We start from the raw sequence: 26496 nt of genomic DNA on the forward strand, positions 1-26496 counted from the left end.
TTATATTGACGTCCTCTGTGGCGCAGCGGTAGCACGTTTGTCTGTGACACCGGAGGTCCCGGATTCGAATCCTGGAAAACTTTTTCCGATTGGCCTGGTTCTTGGATGTTTATCTATATAAGTATTTATTATAAAATATAGTATCGTTGAGTATCTCGTAACACAAGTCTCGAACTTACTTCGAGGCTAACTCAATCAGTGTAATTTGTCCTGTGACCTGTATATATTTAATTGAGAGTCTGGAAAAGGGCATAACATATAGTTATGCATATAGTTTATACCGAGAAGAAAGGTACCTTACCTTTTATCCTGGTGGAAAATATAGTTCCCGTGGAATTTGCGAATAACTTGATTTTTTATAGTCTATCTTACTTTCCAAGAAAAAATCTCGTTTAGAGAACAGGTATCCAAGACAAAATCCAGGAAAATATATAATATATTATATAATATATGTATATATATTATAAAGATTGTAGTGAAGATTTCTGTATAATGTTTCCATCAGTTTTGACGGCATAATTTCAAATAAAAATTCAAAACTTTTATTGTATATTATGGGACATTTCAATATCACTTAATAATTGTCATATCTTTTGGTTTCACAACATTGGTTGACGTCAAATAAATTACATAAAACTAAGTTTACTGCCGCTTCCAAAGCGTCAGCGCAGAAGGAGCGGTAACAAACTGCACTGCAGCATTCTCTTCTTCATCTAAAGACTGAATTTATTGGCATGATAACAAATTATCATATTTTAAGACTTTATGTGCATCTTAAATTTTTTAAATAGACCATTTCTATCAATTTTAATAATTCTAGACTATTTTCCGTATCTTTTGGATAAAGGATGACCGTTGATGATTTCCATTTATTATTAAGTTAAGTGCCGTGTGGTTCCCGGCACCAATAAAAAAAAGAATAGGACCACTCCATCTCTTTCCCATGGATGTCGTAAAAGGCGACTAAGGGATAGGCTTACAAACTTGGGATTCTTTTTTAGGCGACAGGCTAGCAACCTGTCACTATTTGAATCTCAATTCTATCATTAAGCCAAATAGCTGAGCGTGGCCTTTCGGTCTTTTCAAGACTGTTGGCTCTGTCTACCCCGTAAGGGATATAGACGTGATGATATGTATGTATGTATGTATTATTAAGTTATTCTTCAAGAGATATCGTAAACCATTTTTCCAAATTTCCATCCAAAGCGTAGTAACATACAAAGAACTAACAAATAGTGCACACACACACAGCCACAGCAATGTGACATAACCACACACACACACACACACACACAAACAAACGCACGAAAACGGGGTCACGGCTGCGCACACGCACGCTCTGACGCACGACGCCCGTTGCACGGTGCAAGCGCGTCCGGATTGCGGATGCTAGCGTTAAGGGCAGCACGCAAATTATAGTACATACATATGGTCACGTCTATATCCCTTGCGGGGTAGACAGAGCCAACAGGCTTGAAAAGACTGAATGGCCACGTTCAGCTATTTAGCTTAATGATAGAATTGAGATTCAAATAGTGATAGGTTGCTCACCCATCGCCTAAAGAAGAATTCCAAGTTTGTTCCCCATAGTCGCCTTTTACGACATCCATGGGAAAGAGATGGAGTGGCAAATTATAGACGGGTTACACATTGAGTAACTCAAAAATTTTTGGCGTACCTAATTCACCTTAAATAAAATATAATCTTAAATAAATTTTCATTTGTAAAAGTAGTAGTGCCGTATGGTTCCCGGCACCAATAGAAAGAAGAATAGGACCACTCGCATCTCTCTCCCATGGATGTCGTAAAAGGCGACTATGGGGTAGGCTTATAAACTTGGCATTCTTCTTTTAGGCGATGGGCTAGCAACCTGTCACTATTTGAATCTCAATTCTATCTTAAAGCCAAACAGCTGAACGTGGCCTATCAGTCTTTACAAGACTGTTGGCTCTGTCTACCCTGCAAGGGATATAGACGTGATATATGTATGTATGTATTGTAAAACAATAGCAAAATACTCTTAATTTCAGTTGTCGCGGTAAGTTTGGGACATCCTCTGAAAGTCAGTCAATCAAACAATCAGCTTCCTCTTTTATTTATTTAAACAGACCTGGGCGACCGAGCGGAGTCGATGTCTTTTGTAAACTGTTTCAAATGACGTCAAAATACCATAAAAAGGAAAAAAAGACTAGGTATATATACTACAAAAATAATACTATAAAAAAAGACTACATTTAGTGCAAGGTATGCTGTAAATACTGTTAGGCTTAATGATAGAATTGAGATTCAAATAGTGACAGGTTGCTAGCCCATCGCCTATAAAAGAATCCCAAGTTTATAAGCCTATCCCTTAGTCGCCATTTACGACATCCGCGGGTAAGAAATCGAGTGATCCTATTCTTTTTTCTTTTGGTGCCGGCAACCACACGGCACAATTTCATTAAATTTGTAAATATTCCTCTATAATCCTGTTGAGTAATTTTCATGACATTAACCTATTTAGAATTCTTCTGAAAAAGACACAGGACACATATGTTATTTTGTTCTGCACTCGTCTCTTACGCATTTTCCTTTTATTATTCGCTTGATTATGATTTATGTAGGTCATTCAAAACGGTCATTAGGTCATACAATAAAATTAATTAATTAATACTTGCACAATGAGGAAAAAGATTAATTTTATTAACGTCATCTAGGCGCCGTGCCAACTATTTCCCAGTCTTAGGTTTGATCCTAGCTTAGATCTATATGAAAAAGGGTTTTTTATTGGATGTCGGATAAGTATCAATATTTTAAAATATAGTTAACATACATACATATGGTCACGTCTATATCCCTTGCGGGGTAGACAGAGCCTACAGTCTTGTAAATACTGATAGGCCACGTTCAGCTATTTGTCTTTAAGATAGGATTGAGATTCAAATAGTGACAGGTTGCTAGCCCATCGCCTAAAAGAAGATTCCCAAGTTTATAAGCCTACCCCTTAGTCGCCTTTTACGACATCCATGGGAAAAAGATGGAGTGGTCCTATACTTTTTTGTATTGGTGCCGGGAACCACACAGCACATTTCAAAATATAGTTAACGTTAATTAATAACACGCAAATCTCAAAACGTCTCGCCTTTATGCCGTGTGGGGTATAACAATTTTGTTATTCGTAACGCAAAAAATTTTCGTAATGTAAGAACTAAAAAACTCTTGTACAATAACTTGGTGCGTAGTATATTGGAATACGGAAGCGTCGTTTGGAGACCCCACTTTTCAACTCATGCCCTAAGAATAGAACGGATCCAAAAGAGATTTATGTGGCACTTGGCTCATTCGAGTGGTATCTCAAAACAAACACTGCCCTCATATAGTAGGCGAATGTCACATTTCAAAGTTGAATCTCTTACGATCCGTAGAAGTCTAATTGATCTCGCTCTTGCATGGAAATTATTAAATAATTCATTAGACTGCCCTGAATTATTAAGCAAATTTAGATTCCGGGTACCATTCAGATACCCGCGTAAAAGTATAGACCCACTCAGTCCCTGTTTTCGCAGAACTAAATTTGGTGCTAATTCACCAGTACCCAGAATGAGTAGATTAATAAATGAATTGAGCTCTGTTATGGATATAAATGCGGACCCGTTGGGTAGGGTACGGAAAGCTGCTTCCCAACACTTAGCAAAGAATTAGATTAAAGTTGTGTAAAGTTAGGCTAATTTGGTAAGATTTTTGAAGCATGTCGTGTTTACCTCTAAGTGTTTGTTACATTAAGAAAGATGGTTTTTGTAAAATATTAAAACTAAGTGTGAATGTAAACAAATGTTGGTAAACCTAATAAAATAAATAAAAAAAAAAATATGACAATCGATATATGAAAGTTCTGTGTTAAGACGGAACTAGAAAGTTGTATAAAATTATATATACATAGGAAAGTTTAATATCACGTTTTACGTTCGGGGACTTACGACCTGCGAGAAATAAGCGCTTGCGCATCTTAATTTGAAATTTTCGACTTCACTCGCGTCTGCTTAAAGATATATAAATTTTATGTCAACTATCTGTCTATTGAAGACAACAAACATACATACATATAATCACGTCTGTATCCCTTGCGGGGTAGACAGAGAACAGCCTTCAAAAGACTGAAAGGCCGTGTTCAGCTGTTTGGCTTATCGATAGAATTGAGATCCAAATAGTGACAGGTTGCTAGCCCATCGCCTAAAAGAAGAATTCCAAGTGTATAAGCCTTAATCGCCTTTTACGACATCCACGGGAATAAAGATGACAACAAACACTGAATCGAAATCTACCTTTTTGAAGTCTTTTTTAAATAGGAAACTTACAACATTTTTATATACCACCCCGCGTAGGTAACAAGTAACGGGATTTTTGCGCAAAAAACGCGCAGGTACTCCTGAACTTATTCCCTGAGGAGGCCCACTAGAGTGCCGCCGGCTCTATTGGGGCTCCAAAAAAACAGTATTTGCTTTGTAAGTGCCGCGAATTATGTAAGTCTTATTACCTATTAAACATGTGTTGATAAGTGGCCGTTTTTATGACTTACGTGTGCGGTTGAGATGTGAAGAAGTGTTTGAAAATGAGCGTTCTTACAGTTATGGGATGTAAAAAATAACATAAAAATTGGGGTTGCTATTGCTACCTTACTTTCGCTTAGAACATTAGCATAACAGTCCCCTTCCGTCTCTTTTTGTATGTAAAAGCTATCTTTTTTTAAGCCTCACAACATATTTCGACGATGTTTTATAATATTTATTTTTAAATTGCCTAAGTGGTCCCCGGTACAAATAAAAAAAGAATAGGACCACTTCATCTCGTTCCCATGGATGTCGTTAAAAGCGACTGAGGGATAGGCTTATAAACTTGGGATTCTTCTCTTAGGCGATGGGCTAGCAACCTGTCAGTATTTGAATCTCAATTCTATCATTAAGCCAAACAGCTGAACATGGCCTGTCAGTCTTTTCAATATTGTTGGCTCTGTCTACCCCGCAAGGGATATAGACGGGAATATATGTATGGGTGTTATTTTTAACATACATACATACATAAAATCACGCCTCTTTCCCGGAGGGGTAGGCAGAGACTACCTATTTCCTCTTTTTTTTTATTTTTAAACAAGACATAATTATATAGGACAGGACAAATATGCTAAGTTTCTAGCTGGAAAAGGGTAGGCAGAGGCATAAAACATGGAAGACACGTTTAGCGAAATTGCTGATTTGATAGATAAAGCCAATTTGACACTATGGCACAAATATCACACTAGGATGTGCAGGGTTTAAAATTAAATAGCGGAGCAAGAACTTCAGTTTTGACCAAACGAAACATATATTAATGAGAAGATATTATTTGTAAAATGCCAGGGCATGATGAGAAAAGAACTTTTTCTGATTGGCCTGGGTCTTGGATGTTTATCTATATAAGTATTTATTATAAAATAAAGTATCGTTGAGTTAGTATCTCGTAACACAAGTCTCTAACTTACTTCGAGGCTTACTCAATCTGTGTAATTTGTACCATATATAAAAAAAATGATCTATAAAAAATAAGTGTGTTTACTTCTTGGTTGGCCTGTGCGTGCTACTTTATTCTGAATTATGACAAAAAGGAATTTCTAGTGCACAGATTGAGAGATAAAATATAATGAATCTAAGCGGGGAAAGCTAGGAGAAATGACTAGCTTTCGCTTCCGGCCGCTTGGGGGCGCCACACGCCTACCGCACATTCTGATGATATTATTCAACTATTTTATTTTTAGAGTAACTAGTTGCTTACCGATCATTTTTATAAATAATTTGAGCGGAGATCGTAGAAGAGAGAATTCCATGGGCTTATATAAAGCCAGAGATTAGACTATAGTGGTAATGCCGTATAAAAAGTAAGTAAGTATTATTTTCTAAATAATATCTATTTTTTTTAAAGATTAGTAAATATTGTGTAATCGCAATGAGGTAAAACGTTGTATCAACATTTTCTATATACATCTAAACTATTATTTATCTAGTATGAGTAGGTATCTACATAGTATGGGAATATAAACCGGGCTAGTTAATAGCAGTAAAAGCTAGACAGTAAAGGAAAATCGTTGCCACTTCCTCGAGCGGAAATCGAAAGTGGATTGCGATGGAGGAGAAAACTGCACAAGTCGACCGGTACTGTACATCAGCTAAATTGCAGTTGCAGTAGTAACATACTAATAACAATATTGCAACTAATAGAGCCATCTATGTTTTTTGTTTTGTACTATTCATTTGAAGAGCGCCATCTATGTACTAAAAGTACTACTAATAAAAACAACTTGTTTTAGTTTTGCTACTCGCCACTAGATGTCACTAGTTAATATATTTAGTTTTGTTGCGACTTGATATCATTTTAATGAAATCTGTCAGGTCTTTAGAATTTATAACATCGGGTCTTCGATCTTTATAATAAAACACTGACCTTTACCTCCACCAGCATCGTGCACCTGCGGCTTCCCACTCGGCACCCGCTGCATCGGCGAAGCGCTTCCGTAGTTCATAGACGTCCCACTGTAATCCGAACTGATCGGTTCCTGCTTTATGCCGCTAGATGTCGCTGCTAGTTTCTCGGCCAACAATGGATTTGCGGATGCTATGTTATATCGTCCATTATTTATGTTATTCGTCACGGCGTTGTTTATCGCGCTGGTCCCCGATCTCAGGAGTTGCTGCAGCCGTTGTTGGCCATTGTTTGGCAGTAACTGATTGTTGGGTTGGTAGTAGCCTTGCAGCTGACTACTGGACGGCGACGATATATTGTTGTTCTCTTCTTGCTGAAATAGAAAAGGGTACTCATGAAATTATGTGGGACCAAAAAATCTGGGTTAGGTAGGGGCACAGGAAACTTAAGCAGATGATGTAATAGTGCCTGTATGTATGTATATATTACAGGCTTTATCTGACAAAGGTTATCAAATAGTCTGCTTAATTTCAGGCTCGTAGATCCATCATATAAAACTTATTACTCCAGTACCTGCTTAGTCCAGCATTCGTATGTGGGGTGTTAAAGGTTTTATGCTTCAATAAAATATATCTTTGAGTAGACGTTGTCGTTGAAGTTGACGCTGTTAAAGAAAATGCTGCAGTGCAGTTTATTACCGCTTCTTCTGCACTGTCGCCTTGGAAGCGGCAGTAAACTTAGTTTTAAGTAATTTATTCGACGTCAACCAATGTTGTGAAACCAAAAGATTTGACAATTATTAAGCGATATGATAGTCTAGTATCCTAAAATAATGCATAAAAATTTTGAATTTGAATTTATCTTTCTTTCTTTCTAAAGGGGGAATAAACCTCGTTAGTTTCTTAGTACATAAGTCGCTTCTTACATAGAAGACTTTAAAACGACCAGGAACCAACACGTTTAAATTTAAACATTGTAACAAAACTTATACTCACTTTTATTTCAATAGGCGGCACAGCCGACGCTGTGGCATTGGTCAGGTCAGTAAAAAACGTGTCGAAATTATCGAAGGCAGTTTCCCCGAGTTGCTTCAAGATGTCGTCAGGGTCGGCGGCCTCCGAGCCGTCTGCCTCCAGCGTGAGACCTCCAACTATGTTGGTTAGTTCGGCCTGGGAGAGTTCCCCAAGAGAGGACGCCATCTGTTGGAGTTGGGCGGCAGCTTGCCCTCCGGCGGCGACTACCGCGTCCTGAAATAATAAAACTTAGTAGCGTGGCTACTTGGCAGTTTATTTATGGATGGATTGGAATTTTAACAGTCGCATCAAATTAAATTTTTATTTCCAAGAGTTATAAATTCAGCAGTAGTTATCGTTGGTGAAATGAGTTTAAACGCCTATTCCCCTTGACCAAATTCAATCGAGTCTTTTAGAATGTCATAATTTAATTAATGCGCGTAAGAGGTAAATAAAATTATAAGTGGTAATAAAGGCGACCAATCTCTCCTCTCATCACAGTTAAGTCTGTTTGTCATTGGTTCTTCTTTTCGATAATAGATGGCGTTGTATTGCAATAAATGTTGTAGTCCGTGCAAGGTTTTTTTTAATATATATTTAAAACTTTATACTAAATAAAGAATAAATGATTATGATTATGATTACAGAAAAAGAAACAGTAATACCGACTGAGCAAACGTAGATACGACAACCATGCTATTATTTTTTTTTTTAATATTTATTATGCATTTTAATTACCCAGATCTGTTTTTCTATCTGGGTAAACAAATAAAGTACGTACCTGCGTTTGCCAAGTGATGAAGGGACCATTTACACGGAGCCAGACCAAGAGACAGTAATTTATAAAACTACGGTCAAACAATAATAGAAAATGTATACCTTTAATAAGTGCATCACCAAACAAGATTAAAGATGATCAGTTACATATTACAGTGGGGGCAGATAAACCTAACTGTTCAGGTAAATTAAAGTCATGGGTGAAATTTATCTCCGTTTTTACCAAATAATTGCATTTTGGCTTGGCTCCATGTAAACGGTCCTTAGGTTACCTGAAGGCAATTGGAGAGGTCGACCATCCTGCCCTCATTCTCGGCGGACCACCATTCGTCTTCAATAAATGGCATCGCCAGCGCAGGGGCCGACGGCGCATGCGTCCCCGCCACGTTGTCGCGCCTACTCGACGCCAGATGGCGTTGTACACAATCACAAACACTAAACACTAAATGTTACACTAATAAATTCGTTCGAAATATTTGGCAGCGTTTTGGACGGATCGTGCATTATTCGATGTGGTTTCAAGCGATGTTTAGGTACACGGTTAGGGAAGAACACATTTCGGTAATATTTCCTTGGTCTCCTTCTTCGGCCAGGTTACCTCACGCCTCGCAATCCAATCCTCTTTAACAGCGACCTGTCAACATACAAACAGTAGGCTTTCACGTCTTTTATGATGTTCTATGAGCGTATTCAACAGTTTTAGTTATTCATTAATTGCTGAATTATTTTATGATAAGCTTTACTCGCTTGGATGAATGAATCGAGCGTCTAAAGTGTTGTAAATGTTAGTTCATTATTCACTTAGCAGTTTATTAATCGTAAGATCATTAACTAAACAAGATCGCATAACATTAATATAAAGCATCTAGCTTCAGCCCCCAAAATGAAAACCACAAAATATTTATACGTCAAAAATGAACGTCAGACCGATGCGTCAAGTAACTTATTATTGCGTTAAGTAACTGCCGTGTGGTTCCCGGCACCAATACAAAAAAAAGGACCACTCCACCTCTTTCCGATAGATATCGTAAAAGGCGACTGAGGGATAGGCTTACAAACTTGGGATTCTTTTTTAGACATTGGGGTTAGCAACCTGTCACTATTTGAATCTCAATTCTGTCATTAAGCTAAATAGCTGAACGTGGCCATTCAAGACTGTCCGCTCTGTCTACCCCGCAAGGGATATAGACGTGACCATATGTAGGCATGTATGTATGAGTAACTGAAAGATCGTACATAACTTTTTCCAGTAATACTGAGAATGTGTTTTATAAAAAAAAATCAATGCGTCGAGATCACCTGGCGACGTCCCAATGTATGTCGAACCTGCGTCGATACAGCATAGAGGCAGCGCCGCACAGCCTGCGCACACGCCGACCGCTCTGAAATGTGAAATTAATAAATTTTAAAAATTTGTTCTCTAAAATACACGATTCGGGGATAATTAAAAATGAATATGTAATGATAGTCACCGATTTACCTAGGATAAGGTATATATTTTTGAAATACTTTGTATTGTTCGGTTTGCTATTTTTCTTTTAGTTTTATGGAGGCGGTAGAGAATGCTTTTACCATTATTTTGCATATCTATAAGGCTGCATAAAGTTTTAATAGATAAATATATGTTCAAAAGAAATGTCTATGTAAATAACAGTAGCCCACTGTTTTTTTTTATAATAGATACGAACCTATTTAAAAAAAAATCACTCTTTAGGGTCGCCTTACCTACCTATTTAGTTTATTAAAAATCCCATCATAACACCAGAAAAGGTTACCCAAGTTCATTAGCATCATGTTTTTGTTACACTTAGAAACTGCAGCTCACGCGCTGACAAACCTCATAATGAGCTATAAAAAGTCCATTTAATAATGATTACTGCATAAACATAACATACGCGTAATGGAGAGGTTATTAAAAAAAAAAACAATGCGCGGAAGAAATGGCAGCCGCGCAAAAAACAACAATGGCGCTCTTTCACTGTAATTGTTGGTCGTAAAAAGGTGACTTTTGTTTTCTAAATGCTTCCTAAATATACTTTCTTCGCTGCATCGCTTGCATTGTTGTTTTGGCGAGTCATGATGCTTTTTTTTTTCAATATTTGATTAGGCATTTGTCTTCCATCTCACTTATTTGGTAAGTAACGATGAAGTTTTGGCGCAATTAGAGGGAAGTTCTTCATAGTTGATGAAGATTTTAGTTGGCTGATACCAAAAAAGTATCTATGCTTATAATTTTATCTCTGTCTACCCCTCCTAAAGTACAATGTACCATTATATCTATCTTCTTGTGATGAGACTGAAATAAAAATGTTTCAACATTACAGCGCCATCTATCATCGAGTAGCAAGACTAGAAATGTACGTGTTTCTTTTTCATTATTTACACAACAAAACAGCATTTCACAGCTTTATAAGAATAAAAAAAAAATTAAATTAATTGCGCATTCGTTTAAAAATAAATAATGAATTTTCCTCAACAACTTGATTTATTGAAACACCTCTTGCCTTGGAGTTTACTTCCTAGTGCACTTGAGGACCTTGCTCTGGCGCAATACTGATGATTATAATTACTGAAGCTTGTTTACAGTATCAGGTATTGTTTTATGTTGCAATGGCATAATAGATTGCATGCTATTTTTGTAGTACAATGATTGGCTTGTTACAATCACAACAATGTAAAAATAACTCATTTTTTATTCACGGTTCTATGATATGACGGTGTTCTGAAATAATACCTACAAGAAAATATTGTTCAGAATATAATATGAAACCTTGTTTTTCGTCTGAGGGTTAAAAGTTTGCGTTTAGTTTCATAATCACACATAATAATTAAATTTCCACAATAATTAGGTATTTATGTAGGTAAATAGTTTATCACATTTTGGTTCATTCAAAACGAAGCGATAATAAATAGTGATAAAATTTAAGGATAATGTGATGATTCTTCCATCAGGAAAGTTGAAAGAAATAAAACGCAATGTATTTTTTTTTTAATTTTTGACAATTTGCTAGCTGTGACGTTGACAGCTAGCTCCACTTAGTTTTTATTTTGCTTGCGAATGCGAAAGTAAACACGGAAAAAAACAAAATATCTTTTATAGAAGATGTCTGTAGATAAAGAATCAAGTTCTTCTTCATCAGAATCAGAAATAGCTCCGTGCAGTTCAAAATTTGACCCAGTGAAAGCGTTGTACGCGGATAAAGTTGTTTTACCGGTGCAAGATGCACCCATGTTTGAAACTATAAATCAGTACGAAAGTGCTCAGTCCATGGACCATATTGTGGCAGTGGGCCAGGGTGATATTGTCAAGAAGAGAGAAAAAGAGAAAGAAGAAAAGCGGCTGGAGCAACAGCGAATTGTAGAAGAGAAAAATCGCCAGCGATTTGCGCAATATAGAGGTTAGTTTGAGGTTATGTTATTGTTGACATATTTTCTGTCGAACTTGTAGGCGCTCAATAATTACAGTTTTTCAATCAGCAATTTTCACAGTAAAAATAAAGTAAATTTTATATTTTGTTGTAAATATAAAATTTACTTTATTTTGTTGTAAATCTAAAATTTACTTTATTTTTACTATGTTAAAAATTACACTAGCTCAAATCAAGTATTCAGTGTTTTTTATTTCTTTCCAATAGGTTTCAATTATTACTTATAAATAATATCATTTTCACGGACACAAGGTTGCAAAATTTATATGCACATATTTGTAATACTGACCATAATGTTCTGGGAATCCCTCAAATTCTGGGATTTCTTCAAGATAACAAGTTTAATGTGACACTGCAGAAAATGTCACTGCCGATTGGACAAAGTGGAAGGAGAAATGTTGGTTCCGGACCCTGTAGCGTAGCTACGGAATGGGAACTGGGAATTGTTAACTGATTCATTGCGGATTGATTAAAAGAAATCAATGACGCTCATTGGCGTCATCCGCAATGAATCGGTTAATCTATGTTCATAACTGTTCTTTGTTATCCAGATACGAACATGAATTATTCTTCTTGCTTCTTAACGAATTATGGCATGCAAAGTTGGACGAAATGGTGCATGAAACTGAAAATATCTGACATAGCATTAAGAAGCTACAATTCTGTTTTATGTGTGTAACTTGTCCGATATAAAAAGAAACTGCAGAATTTTTATGTACTATATTTTTTTTGTGATTTTGTCCTTTAGTGTTCTCCAAAGAGATTCACAGGAAGAGATCTGAACGCGCCGCTTTATTTTACTGTTCCTATCCCTTTTCATTCCGCACAATACGATAGTGACAGCGTATGTGGTTTCATCGGAGCTCGACAACACTCGACGGCTTACGAATGGAGCCATAGAACATTTCAATTCAAATTTGAAAATTAGTGATTGAAGAAAAAATATGGCCGCAAATTGACCGCTCCGCTCATATAATAAAAATAGAAAAAGTGCGCATCTTTGAAACAAGAAGAACCCTGGCCAGGGCCCAAGAAGCCAACATACGAGAAATTAAGGTACTTGTTGTGCATTCCCGCTTCCCGCTTCTTCCTTTCACAATATTCTCTTTACCAAAAATCCAGCGACCTACATAATTGTTTTTCCGCTATCCCATTTTGTGGTCCATTACGAGCCGCATAAAACCCGCTTCAAACCCGCTTCATGCGTATTGTTATTGACGAGATTTGTTTAAAACCGCGATTTTCTGTAGAAAATCATAACCGCATTGCGCCGACATTCGGCCGGCGTCTGTGTAGAATCTACCTACACAATTAAATAAAAACGTCCGCTCAGAGTACTCTCACACCGCTCACCGCTTATTTTGAATAAGATTTTGGTATTAAGTGTTTTATTTCGTAAAATACCTCTATCCGCCATCTTTTACCATGGAATCTAAGCTCAAGTTGTTACAAGAGAAAAATAAGGTTCGCTTTGAACGTCTTACTAAATTATACGAGGTAGGCAAACATTTGTCGCCATCTACTACCGAATTGCGCTCGATTGAGACTTTTATGTCCGATAGTCAAACTGTAGACATATTGCGTAATGATTTCATGCAAACTTTGGATGAAATTAACCTATTACACATGGAATTAGATCCCAAATTCCAACCAAATTATAAGTCACTTTCATCATTTGAAGATATTTATGCTCGTGTTGTAAGGTTCCGTGTAAATCTAAAAGGTAAATCCGTTTCTTCGAGTGCAGTTCCGCAAACAACGAATAAGGCTCCCTTCAAACTAGCTCCGCTTCATATTCCTAGCTTTGACGGAAAAATTGAAAATTGGCCCGTTTTCTATGAATCTTTTAAAGCTAATATACATTGTAATCCAGATTTAACAGATTCTCATAGAATTCAATATTTAGTTGGAAGGCTCACCGGAAATGCATTAAAAATTATAGCAGGCGTGATTCCTTCTGGCGAAAACTATAAGTCCATTTGGGACAGTTTGACAAAGAAATATCAGGATAAGAGAGCCCTAGGTTCGTATTATGTTTCCACGTTGCTTAATATAAAAGCCGCTTCAAATAACTCGGTCGCATTAAATAATTTCATAGATACATTTGACGCTGCCGCCGCTGCACTAAATCAATTAAAAATTGAAGATACTTATGATTTTATTTTATTTAATTTAGCATTCCGCAAATTAGATTCAAGTACCGCTCAGGCGTTTGAAATGACTGCTAGAGATAAAATGATTCCGAGTTATTCAGATTTAGTTGAATTCATTAAAAGTCAAGTAAAAATATTAGATCGCACTACTAATAATAATAATTCATTCAACCGCACTACTCAAAATAACAATGCTACTATTAATTATTCAAACCGCTCCCGCCATACAGTCCATTCGTTCGTAACACGCAATAATAATAATATCGATAACCGCTCTGTATGTTCAATGTGTAATACGTCTGAACACTTTCAGCTTTATACTTGCCCCGCATTTAAATCTTTGTCACCGAAAAATCGCCTTGAATTTATTAAATCGAAAGTAGGGTGTGTAAACTGCCTTAGCTTGACACATTCCGTGTCAAAATGTAATTCGAAGTATAAATGTAGACAATGTGGAAAAAGTCATCATTCTTTGTTGCATTTAGATTCATCCTCAAATAAAAACTCACCTTCTGCGTCATTTAGAGATTCGTTCACTAGAACAACCATACAAGACAGCGCTGTTTCGGCTGAAACTGGTACAGAGAATTGCGCCTCCACCTCCGCGGCATCAATGCCCGTTATTAGCAAAGATCGCGAGCACGTATCGCTCTGCGCTCGCTCACCTGACCTAACGAATGTTCTTCCCTGTACCACGTTAACTTGTCATAACCGTACTGAAGTGCTTCTTTCTACCGCCAGTATTTACGCGTATAATAATGATAAGAATATAAAAGAAACTGTTCGATGTCTTATTGATAATGCTTCACAGAATAATTTAATTACTCTAAACTGTTGCAAAAAACTTAATTTGAAAATTATTCCGCTGTCAAATTCGACTTTAAAGGGTGTTGGTTTGACTTCCCGGCCTGTTATAGGGTATGCTCATTTTACGATTTCTGCAAAAAATAATAAACATACTTTTAACTTAACCGCATTAGTCATAGATTGTATTACCGATCGTCTTCCTATAGATTATATTGACACATCTATTGTTAGGCATCTGGTAAACATACCGCTTGCAGATCCATTCTGGCATATTCCTGGAGAAATCGAAATTGTCCTAGGAGCAAAGTTATTCCCATTCTTACTTCTTAGTGGAAAAGTTATTGCACCGCCAGCTCCGCCCGCTATTGAAACTGTTTTTGGATTTGTTTTCATGGGTGACGCCGCTGCTAATACCGCTTCGTCAGTCATTGGCGATATAACCGCAATTCCATCTTCATCTTCCGCTTCATTTCTTACTTCTTCTGAAAAAAGTATAGATGCCTCTCTTTCTAAATTCTGGGAATTAGAGGAAGTTCCTGTGAATAAACTTCTTAGTCGTACTGATGAAGAATGTGAACAAATTTACGCTTCTACTGTCTCTCGCGACTCGTCTGGTCGCTATTGCACCGTGTTACCATTTGCTAAGGATCCCAGTAGCTTAGGGAACTCGTACACTGTTGCTCATCGCCGTTTATTGGCACTGGAACGCAGACTTAGCGACACAGATTTACGTGTGAGCTATAACGCCGCTATCATGGATTACATAAATAACAAATACTTAGATCCAGTGTTACCATCGGACGAGTCTGATGGAGGTTATATAATTCCTCACCACCCAGTTGTCAGATTGGACAAACAGACTACTAAAGTCAGGGTTGTTTTGGACGCGAGTGCTCAATGTCATAATGGTGTATCTCTCAATGATATTTTACACACTGGACCTAATCTTCAAGCTGATTTATTTTTATTATTACTTAATTTTCGTTTATTTCCAGTAGCTTTAACTGCAGATATAAGGCAGATGTATCTTCAGATACTTGTAACTGAGGAACATCAAAAATATCAAAAAATACTCTTTCGATTTGACCCTTCTGAACCGATTCGTATGTTCAAGTTCAACAGAGTGACGTTTGGACTTAGGTCGAGCCCATTTGTTGCAATGCGCACAGTACGTCAACTTTGTAATGATGAACGTTCTAATTTTCCTGTAGCAGCAGCTATAGCTGAAAAGGAGCTCTACATGGATGATTTAGCTAGTTCAATTTTAAATGAATCAGATGCTGTCGAAGCTTCCACGCAGTTGATTAAAATGTTTAAATCAGGTGGTTTTGATTTAGTTAAATGGTCGAGTAACTCTAAAATGGTACTTGATAATATTCCGCTACCGCTAAGACTTTCACAACAAGTAGAATTTGATAAATCCGCTTCTCTTAAAATATTAGGGCTGGAATGGCAGCCGGAGAGTGACACATTTGTTTTTAAAATAAATAACGATAATCGCTCTTGTACCAAACGTTCTATACTTTCTTCAATCGCCTGCTTATGGGACGTGTTAGGTTTTGCCGCGCCTGTAATTGTTTATGCTAAACTTCTAATTAAAGAACTTTGGCTTCAGAAGGTTGGATGGGATGAAGCACCTCCGACAAATATATCCGCTATGTTTATTAAATTTAGAGAACAATTGCCACTTCTTGCTAATTTAAAAATTCCGCGCCATCTGGCTGTAGCTCAGGGTTCTAGGGTTAATATAGTTGCTTTCGCTGACGCTAGTATGAAAGCGTATGGCTGTGTTGTTTTCTTACATGTTACCGATCCTACTGGTAACATATGTGTCCGCTTGGTTTGTGCAAAGTCAAAGGTTGCGCCAGTCAAAGTAGTTTCACTTGCCCGCTTGGAGCTCTGTGCTGCCGTCATAATGTCCAAGCTAACCAAATTGGTCTACGATACTTATTCAGCGCGCACGCCTATAGATAATGTTTATGCTTTTTCAGACTCAAAAATAGCTCTTTCGTGGATTCATTCATCTCCACATCGGTGGAATATTTTTGTCAGCAATCGTGTTGCCAAATGTCACGAGAATCTAGAGCCTAAAAACTTCTTCCACGTCGCCGGAGTTCAGAATCCCGCAGACTGTCTGTCGAGAGGTTTATTACCTGAACAATTACTTACGCACAAGTTATGGTGGAACGGTCCTGAATGGTTAATTACGCCTGTACCTCAGTGGCCAATAGAATCTTTTCAGCCTGAAAAATGTGAAGACTTGCCAGAATTTAACAGTAAAACGCTTGTCGCAACCGCTTCTCGTGGTATAGAATTGTCTCCTCTTTGTTCTCTATCGTGCAAAGTTTCTTCATGGAATAAACTGTTAAGAATAATTGCATATATTTTACGCTTTGTAAGATTATTGCCCCGCTCTAAAAGGTTAGAGACCTCTCATATAATTACCGCTGAAAACTATTTGCTTCGATCAGTTCAAATCGCTCATTTTACACATGTCATAAAAGATTTGAAAAAGGGTAATATACCTTCTGCCCCGCTTAATAAATTAGACTTATTTATATCGGAAGATAAATTAATCAGAATAGGAGGTCGATTAGCTAATTCAAACTTACCGTTCGAAGCGAAACATCCTATTTTACTTCCTAAACATGATAATGTTACTTACTTGATTATAGACTATTTTCACCGCGTACATTGTCATACTGGTGCCGCTCTTCTTAGCTCTTTGATTCGCCAAAAATATTGGATAATATCATCTCGATCTGTTATACGGCAACGAGTACATAATTGTAATTTTTGTTTTAAAAATTCTCCTTCGCATCCAACTCCTAAGATGGCGAATTTACCCGCATTTCGTGTTCAAGAGACAAAAGCTTTCGTTCATACTGGCGTGGATTACGCTGGGCCTATTAACATCACTATTTGTAGACGTCGTGGTCAGCGAAGTCAAAAGGCATATATTTGCCTATTTATTTGTTTAGTGACGAAAGCAGTTCATATTGAACTTGCCTCAGATTTATCTTCTATTACATTTCTTTCTGCGTTTAAGAGATTTATATCCCGTAGGGGTCCAGTTTCTCATCTATATTCCGATAATGGAACTAATTTCGTTGGCGCTAAGTCTCATTTGAATGAGCTTTATAATTTTTTACTTTCTTCAGATTATAATAATTTGCTCTCGAGCGAGCTTGTAAATCGCCGCATAGAATGGCATATGTCTCCTCCCCGCGCTCCGCATTTTGGAGGAATTTGGGAGTCAAATATAAAAAGTTTGAAGACTCATTTGTACCGCATTATTGGCAATCAACTACTTACATATGAAGAGCTTTTAACAGTATTAACACAGATTGAAACAATAATGAATTCACGACCACTCTGCGTATTACAGGAAGAACCGCATCTTGAGCCTTTAACTCCCGCGCACTTTATTATGGCTTCTCCACTACAGTACTTGCCACTCGCACCTGTATCTTCTACGCCGCTAGTTACACGTAAATCGCTACTCGATCAAATGATTCGCTCATATTGGAAAAGATGGCATTTAGAGTACTTGAATAATTTACAGGTTCGTCAGAAATGGTTGAAAGATGTAACGAACGTCAAAATTGGTACTGTAGTGTTGATACATGAAGATAATGTTCCCCCATTACGATGGCCATTGGGAATCATTGAAAAGACTTATCCAGGTGCAGACGGTACTGTGAGAGTAGCTTTAGTTAAAACTCAAAATGGTTTTCTTAAAAGACCAATCGTTAAATTAAGTCCATTGCCGTCGCAATAACAATACCGCATTTTCTTAATAATTTCTTATTTTATGAATGTTATTATATTATTTTTTCCGCTTTAGTTAATATTAAAATCCACTACTATTTACGCTACTCTATGAGTGATTTCCTTTTATTTTTCTTTTGAGAAAGCGATGTTTCTCAAGGCGCCGGAGGATGAACGCGCCGCTTTATTTTACTGTTCCTATCCCTTTTCATTCCGCACAATACGATAGTGACAGCGTATGTGGTTTCATCGGAGCTCGACAACACTCGACGGCTTACGAATGGAGCCATAGAACATTTCAATTCAAATTTGAAAATTAGTGATTGAAGAAAAAATATGGCCGCAAATTGACCGCTCCGCTCATATAATAAAAATAGAAAAAGTGCGCATCTTTGAAACAAGAAGAACCCTGGCCAGGGCCCAAGAAGCCAACATACGAGAAATTAAGGTACTTGTTGTGCATTCCCGCTTCCCGCTTCTTCCTTTCACAATATTCTCTTTACCAAAAATCCAGCGACCTACATAATTGTTTTTCCGCTATCCCAAGATCTAATACATTATTTACTTTTGAATAGTATTAATTCTCCAAGAAAGAGTTTCATTTAAGGATAACTTGCATTTTATTGCTTCTTCTTAACTTGGGTGAGGATAATGTGATTAGGTTAAAATATATAATTACAGGTTAAAATAACTGATTTGGTTAGAAGTGGGCAAGACAGAACTGTATTTGAACTACTTTTATTTAATTATGGGTTAGTTAGTTCTAAGTTTCATGAATTAGTTAAAAAATTATAAATACTAGTGACAAAGGCTAGTCAGCCTTAATATCTGATGACATATTTTGTTTTTGTTTTATAGTTTTTAGGATATCATATAATCACGTCTATCTCCCTTGCGGGGTAGACATAGCCAACAGTCTTGAGAATACTGAAAGACCACACTTTTATTTCAAATACAACAAATAAATGGAAATTAAATTCAGGTTTTGTGATCGTTGAAATACATTATCTCAGTCCTCAGTCTCAGCGGGAAAAAGCGTGATTTTAGCATCGACCAAGGAAAGATTTTCATAAATTCCCGCAGAAAACAAACCCCGTACATCAGCTTGAGAAGTAATTAAGCTCAATGTGTACATGTGCCGACGGGTCACGCAACAGAGGTCAGCCTAGGCCGTTCAACGCTCGCCACTCTGTGTCAGTCGCGTGCGACGACCCCGCTCCCCCGCCCCCACCACTGTCACCCCCCACCACACCGCCGAGGATCATCCACGCGCCCACCCAGGCGGTTGTAAGGATTCACCAATAGGGATTAAGAATTTAGGCCGGTTTTTTTGGCGCGTGTAAGGATTTTTGTAAAAGGTGAACTTTGTTTGTTTTTTTAACGAACATACATACATATGGTCACATCTATATCCCATGCAGGATAGACAGAGCCAACAGTCTTGAAAAGATTGAATGGCCACGTTCAGCTATTTGGCTTAATGTTAGAATTGAGATTTAAATAGTGACAGGTTGCTAGCCCATCGCCTAAAAAAGAATCCCAAGTTTGTAAGCCTATCCCTTAGTCGCCTTTTACGACATCCATGGGAAAGAGACGGAGTGGTCCTATTCTTTTTTTGTATTGGTGCCGGGAACCACACGGCGAAAATTAATGAAAATTTGTTAAGATAATTAATTTCTTTATTATTTTGATGTCCATTTGATTTTATGTATGAACGGACCAAATGTCTGTTTAGAAGAACCATATAAATCAATTTGTTAGGTTCCAGGGTCTCGTAAAATATAAAAAAAGAATAATATTAAAAAAAAAACTGTGCCGTGTGGTTTTCGGCACTTCTTCCGTCCCTGGTCCCGTTATGTGGGGTCGGGTCTCCTCATTTTTAGCTTGACTTTCGGCACCAATAGAAAAAATTATAGAACTACTCCACAAAAGGCGACTTAGGGAGAGGCTTATAAATTTGGGCTTCTTCATTTAGGCGACAGGCTAGCAACCTGTCAATATTTGAATCTCAATTCCATTGAAAAGCCATAAAGCTGTATTCGGTCTTTACAAGACTGTCGGCTCTGTCTTCCCCGCAAGGGATATAGACGTGATAATATGTACTCGTATGTATATAATATTTATGAAAATTTCTGCCAGAGATGATTAATTTTCTAATGTTTTCTATTTTGTATATTCTCCTGTCATACGAGTATGTATGTTAAATAAAATAGGACAACTTCATTTCTTCTAAATGTTTATGCAGAAAATTTAAAGAGCATTAACCTTTCCAAACCTTGACTAGCACAAAATTTTGAAATCCAACAGGCGAAAATCAGAAATAGTTTGAAAAAAAAAATCACAACTAGGATAATCAGGGTAAATTTATAACATCCTCTCGTTACGTAGGTGGTTTAAAACAAATGCTTACGTCACCACTTCATTGAAGTCCGCAATCGTCCGTCGCCGGTTGAAAAAAGGTGGTTCATGTAAGACGCAGGCCACTAGGTCACGAACGCCATGCAAATGAGACGCCTCATTGTTGGTTGATAGCACATCATTCAACGTTCCGTTGTCTGCGCCGAGACTGGTTTAGTTTCACTGAATTGTGAAGAGCCGTGTGTGTCGTGTGGTTCCCGGCACCAATACAAAAAAAGAATAGGACCACTCCGTCTCTTTCCCACGGATGTCGTAAAAGGCGACTAAGGGATAGGCTTACAAACTTGGGATTCTTTTTTAGGCGTCGGGTTAGCAACCTGTCACTATTTGAATCTCAATTCTATCATTAAGCCAAATAGCTGAACGTGGCCACTCAGTCTTTTCAAGTCTGTTGGCTCTGTCTCCCCGCAGGGGATGTGGACGTGACCATATGTATATATGTATGTAATTGTGAAGAAGCTGTTGCCTCTTCGTCTGCCGCGAAACGAAATCTGTGCGTTGCAAATGCTGCAGTGTAGTTTGTTCCGCCGCTTCTTCTACACATGCGCTATGGGAGCGGTAGTAGTTGTAATCAGATTTAAGTGATGTGACGTCAATAAGTGATACCTTGTTTCCAATTTTGAAAATGATTTTCTATACTATTCTTCTATTCTATACTATAGTTCGAACAATCTTTATAAAAAAAGCTAGGGGGTCAGCTTTTTTGAGCGGTGGGGGAGAATTTTTTATATGTCAGTTTTTAGGTTGCGACTAAGCTAAATAAATCGAAGCAATAGTTTCCGCGCAATGCAAACAAACATACAGACAGAAAGAAATTTAAAAAAAAATATATATATTTTACTTTCGGTGGTCTTGTTATCACGCCTCATTCCCGGAAAGGTACGCAGAGACCACATCTTTCCACATGCCACGATCCTTGCATACATCTTTCGCTTCATCCACATTCATAACTCTCTTCATGCAATCGCCGTTCTCCTCATCGAATCATCGGTTTCGCGGGTACTCTTGACCAGACGTTTTGCTAGAACGTCTCCGATTTCATTAAGGTACGTTCGTCTAGGACTTCCCACTCCAACAGTGCCATTCACACTCATGTAATTACTTACGGGTAGTTTAATGAATTATTTGTAGCATAAACTTCAAATAGTGACAGGTTGCTAGCCCATCACCTAAAAGAAGAATCTCAAGTTTATAAGCCTACCTCTTAATCGCCTTTTACGACATCCATGGGAGGGAGATGGAGTGGTCCTATTCTTTTTTCTATTGGTGCCGGGAACCACATGGCACATCAGGAGTAAGTATAGTATCTTTTTAAGGCCAGTTTTATGAACAGTAAATTTATATTAAAAAGGCTTTGTTGTGGAGGAGAGTCTTGCAAGAAGCGGTACATTTGCTCCCGTGTCAACATTGTGCTCTAGTTATGATGATATGTAATCTTCGTCATCGGTCGCGTGTCATATAGTACACTAATGTCTATGACCTGTTAAAGAGTGCTGTATAGTGGTTCTTTATCATCTGTCCACACACACCTGTCCTTGTAAAGATTTCGTTACGACAAGCAGATGGTGTCTTATGACCACATTGTAGATGGTCGCTGAACTAACCAAAAGTATTATTATAAGCTATTAAGTTTGTGAAAAATAAAATCACAATCGAGGAAATTTCGTTTTCGACAAGGGTTCTAACAATATCAATAATTTCTTTTATGTATATAGAAACTCATAGTGAAGCATCGTTACCAGGAATGTTATTTATTTGACTCTTAAATTTGGTCCACAAAAAACTTAAAATGGCTACATTTATTAAAAACTTTTATTGAAATGCAAACAAGAATTAGCTTATTAAATAAGTTTGGTAATTATCATACAATTAAAGTGAGCGAAAAGTCTTTTATTTTTAATCAAAAACTGTACGGGGTCCGGCCACGCGATCGCGTGACAGATTCGCAATTTTGCCGCCAATTTGACAAAAATGGCGGTGGAAAGCGCGCGCAGCTGCTTAGCTCATTGTCTTTGCTAGTTTATTGGCTTCTTTTGTACAATAGCTGAGTTGTATCCAATTTAAACTATGTAGGCTCTATCTTTGTATAATTGCTTACGCAAAGGGTTTGCGGTTAGGAAATCTAAAGTTTTATGTCTTTTTACCTAATAAGCCTAACGATTGTTGAAATTTAGAAGTTGTATTGTTGCAGCCGGTTTATGTCCACATTTATTGTATGTGAATTCATAAATACCACCGCTTTACTCTTCTACTTATGTTCGTGGAGTGCTTAAATTGGAATTTCAGTTAAGAATATTCCCAGTTTCGTCCTTGCAGTTTAAATATAAATACATCGTCTATATAAGTAAATTTTATTAAGTGGATATTTTTGTTAAATATTTATTGTTTGTTCTTGAGGTGTTGAGCTGTTATATTTTTCTACCAATCTCTCATACATCTATTTCCACTCGCATGCTAATGGTGAAGTGTTCTGATTGAAGTCTGAATCTGTGACAAGCTGACACGAATTATCTTCGATTTGATGAAATGCAACAACCTATCAATTCCATGGCCGCACATCATAAAGACTAAACCACACGTGCATCACTAGGAATGCTATGTTACAATGTATTTCTAATTTAATCTCGAGTGTTTCAATTAAAGGCTAGTCCATCTGGAGATAGCCGAATACGGTTACCGGGCGAGTTCTGAACGCGGCTTTATCTCGTAATCTAGACACTGAGTTACGGCGCAGATAGACTTTCGCGGTGTACAATTGTTGCGTAACAGCTTTCCACATGAGTGGGATCAGAGGGATGCATGCCGTCTCTGTTGCACTCTGCTGCATCGCGGTCGTTGACGTCTACGGATTCGCGGGGATTGTCTGGTGCGTCAGCGCATTCGGAGGTCCGGCCGGTATGTTTGAAATTCGAATGTAGGACAATTTTAAAAAGTAACTAAAACAATCAAAACTTCCAAAATTAGGGTCAGGCTGGAGGAATTAGATGAAGAAGATTAATCACCAAGAACGTAGCTGGTCAGATACAACTGAGAATGGGAGGTCTTTGTTAATGGATTTAATCATACGCTATATCAAAATGTAATGAGCTGATGAAGTCTATAAAGGATGATAGAACCTATATAGTTGGGTTTACAATAGATTATAGAAGAGTCACCAAAATTAGAATCTTGTTATGATCTTGTATGTAAGTACATATATATCAGAATGTCATTCGGCAAAAATTTGGTGACAAACAATCAAACACCTATCTCCTTAAATCTCAGGCGTTCAAGGACGTGGTAATAACTTGTCAATATAATGTGTTTACTACGAAACGTTAACTGGCGCGATAAGGAATAATTCTCTTATCTTTAAGCCTGACATGCGTCTGCGACTCCGTACTAAGTAACTATCATCAGTTATATCAAACCTATACGCATTTATCTATGAACTATGCGTTATTGGAAACTGTGGGCGCGTAAGTATTACCAGCGCAAACTGTACTGTATTTACGAGCCCAGTCCAGCCTCCATTGAAATTACGTCAAGCGCTTTAGTTATTATCCAGATATGAATCATTTAATCTAGTCTATTTATCACAGATTTCGAACGAATTTGATAATGTGGAAAAATTCCACGCAAATATTCTTATCTACACCGTCGTCGCTGTAGTGTAAACAGTCTCGCGTATTTTAATTTTAGTACCTATACGCCTCTTTTCTAATAATAGAGTATTAATATGCTAAATTGCATACGGTAATGCACAAAATCGGCACGCGCTATTCGCATAAGAATCACGAAACGGAACGTAAGTCGCGAACGGAAGTGATGCAACGGAACGCGTTTCGGCGCACATCTGTGTAAACATGGCGCATGGCGCGCTTTTCTGAATGGCATGATGGCGGGTTGCGTTTCCCGCGCTCGGTCGGCCGACGACCCCGCCGTGCGGTCAGCGCCCGGGGATAGTGGAGTGAAAGTAATTCGCGATCGGCGACCGCGTGCGAGCCGAGCCATGCCTCCCTGGTACCTCGGCTCTAGAACTGCATAGATTTATCGTTAGTTGTTTTTTTTTAATTTACGGCCAGTGAGTTGATGTTCGCCATTTTTTTTTAAATAATGGAATGAAAATTCTGTTGACAGCCAGTAAGATTGAAAATATAGACAACAAAATAACCTTTTGAATCTGTATCTATAAAACCTGTTCAAGTTATTTCGTACACTTTCAGTTTCGATGAGATAGAATCACAATCAAGATAGAATCAATTTTTAGTGCAATATGATAAGGACGGGTTTTCAATCATAAAACTTACATTCGCGCTGAATTATTGTGTTTTTGTGTAATTATATGGATAATCGTTATTGTCTAAACGTTGAAATTTATAATTTTTATGAATTGACTTTAATCCAGGTATTTCAAAATTGATGGCATAGACGTGAATATATGTTATAGTATCTTTGATCACAATTATGGGTCAATTACACCATCAATATTTAACATCAATACAGCCTCTTTATTTATCTTTAACTAGCTGTGCCCGCGACTTCGTACGCGTGGAATAGTTATTATGGAATAAATTTCCCCGATTTTTTTCACATTCTCCATTATTTCTTCACTCCTAAAAGTTGCAGCGTGATGTTATATAGCCTAAAGCCTTCCTCGACAAATGGTATATTCAACACAAAAGAAATTTTTCATCATTGTCATCATCATCATCATCATCACCAAACAGCTGAACGCGGCCTATGAGACTCTAAGACTGTTGGCTCTGTTTACCCCGCAAGGGATATTGACTATATGTATGTGGTATGTATGTATGTATGATTTTGCCTTCCCCGCATGGTATAAAGACGTGATTATATGTACGTACTTGTAGGATGAATCCCACAGCCCTAAATGGTCGCTTAATTATAAGTGCACCGTTTCTGAGAAGATCAAAAATTACCATGTTTTCAGTGAAAACAGTCTTCGTTCGGGTTCAAAGACACGTTTGAAAGAAATGACGCATTTCGTACGCACGCTGTATTTATTGATCCAAATATTACAGCCAGTCATTGCTGAGTTAATGTTGTATTGATGTTATGGGCGTGTGATGTTGTAGATATTTCTTTTTTTTTTGACAAATTACACTGATTGACTTAGCCTCGAAGTAAGTTCGAAACTTGTGTTACGAGATACTCAATTATACTATATTTATAATAAATAATTATAAAGATAAACATCCAAGACCCAGGACAATCAGATTCAGAGAAGAAAATAATAATGATATTGAAGTAATTTCGACACACACTTACATAAGTAAGCAACAATGATCTGTTACTAGTTAAAATTATTTTTTCTTTGTACAAGTTAAAAAATTACTGTCAGTAACATTATATCACTAACTACTAAAAAGATTTAATCTAAAATCTCTTCACAGTCAAAAATAGGCTTAAACAAAACGGTGGACGGAATTTCTCTAAAATTGTCTCAAAAATGTTGTAAATTTTAATATGACGTGTGGTTCCCGGCACCAATACAAAAAAGAATAGGACCACTCCATCTCTTTCCCATGGATGTCGTAAAAGGCGACTAAGGGATAGGCTTAAAAACTTGGGTTTCTTCTTTTAGGCGATGGGCTAGCAACCTTTCACTATTTGAATCTCAATTCTATCATTAAGCCAAATAGCTGAACGTGGCCATTCAGTCTTTTCAAGACTGTTGGCTCTGTCTACCCCGCAAAG

General features: G+C 37.4%; 2 protein-coding genes across 2 annotated transcripts in view; one reads left to right on the plus strand and one right to left on the minus strand.

Annotated features, from left to right (window-relative positions):
- LOC106132928 (ecdysone-induced protein 74EF) overlaps positions 1-26496 on the minus strand; it is a 217507-nt gene that overhangs the window by 117193 nt on the left and 73818 nt on the right. The window contains exons 4-7 of the mRNA XM_013332500.2: positions 9519-9601; positions 8492-8853; positions 7425-7676; positions 6451-6802 (exon numbers count right to left, since the gene is read on the minus strand). Of these exons, the coding sequence (XP_013187954.1) occupies positions 6451-6802; positions 7425-7676; positions 8492-8566 (679 nt within the window). The 5' untranslated portion in view covers positions 8567-8853; positions 9519-9601. The remainder of the gene's footprint in view (positions 1-6450; positions 6803-7424; positions 7677-8491; positions 8854-9518; positions 9602-26496) is intronic.
- Positions 11245-26496, plus strand: part of LOC106132930 (U7 snRNA-associated Sm-like protein LSm11) — a 55481-nt gene continuing 40229 nt past the window's right edge. Inside the window, exon 1 of the mRNA XM_013332502.2 lies at positions 11245-11617. Within this exon, the coding sequence (XP_013187956.1) occupies positions 11323-11617 (295 nt within the window). The 5' untranslated portion in view covers positions 11245-11322. The remainder of the gene's footprint in view (positions 11618-26496) is intronic.

The sequence above is a fragment of the Amyelois transitella genome, chromosome 4 (assembly GCF_032362555.1).
Source record: "Amyelois transitella isolate CPQ chromosome 4, ilAmyTran1.1, whole genome shotgun sequence".
NCBI lineage: Eukaryota > Metazoa > Arthropoda > Insecta > Lepidoptera > Pyralidae > Amyelois > Amyelois transitella.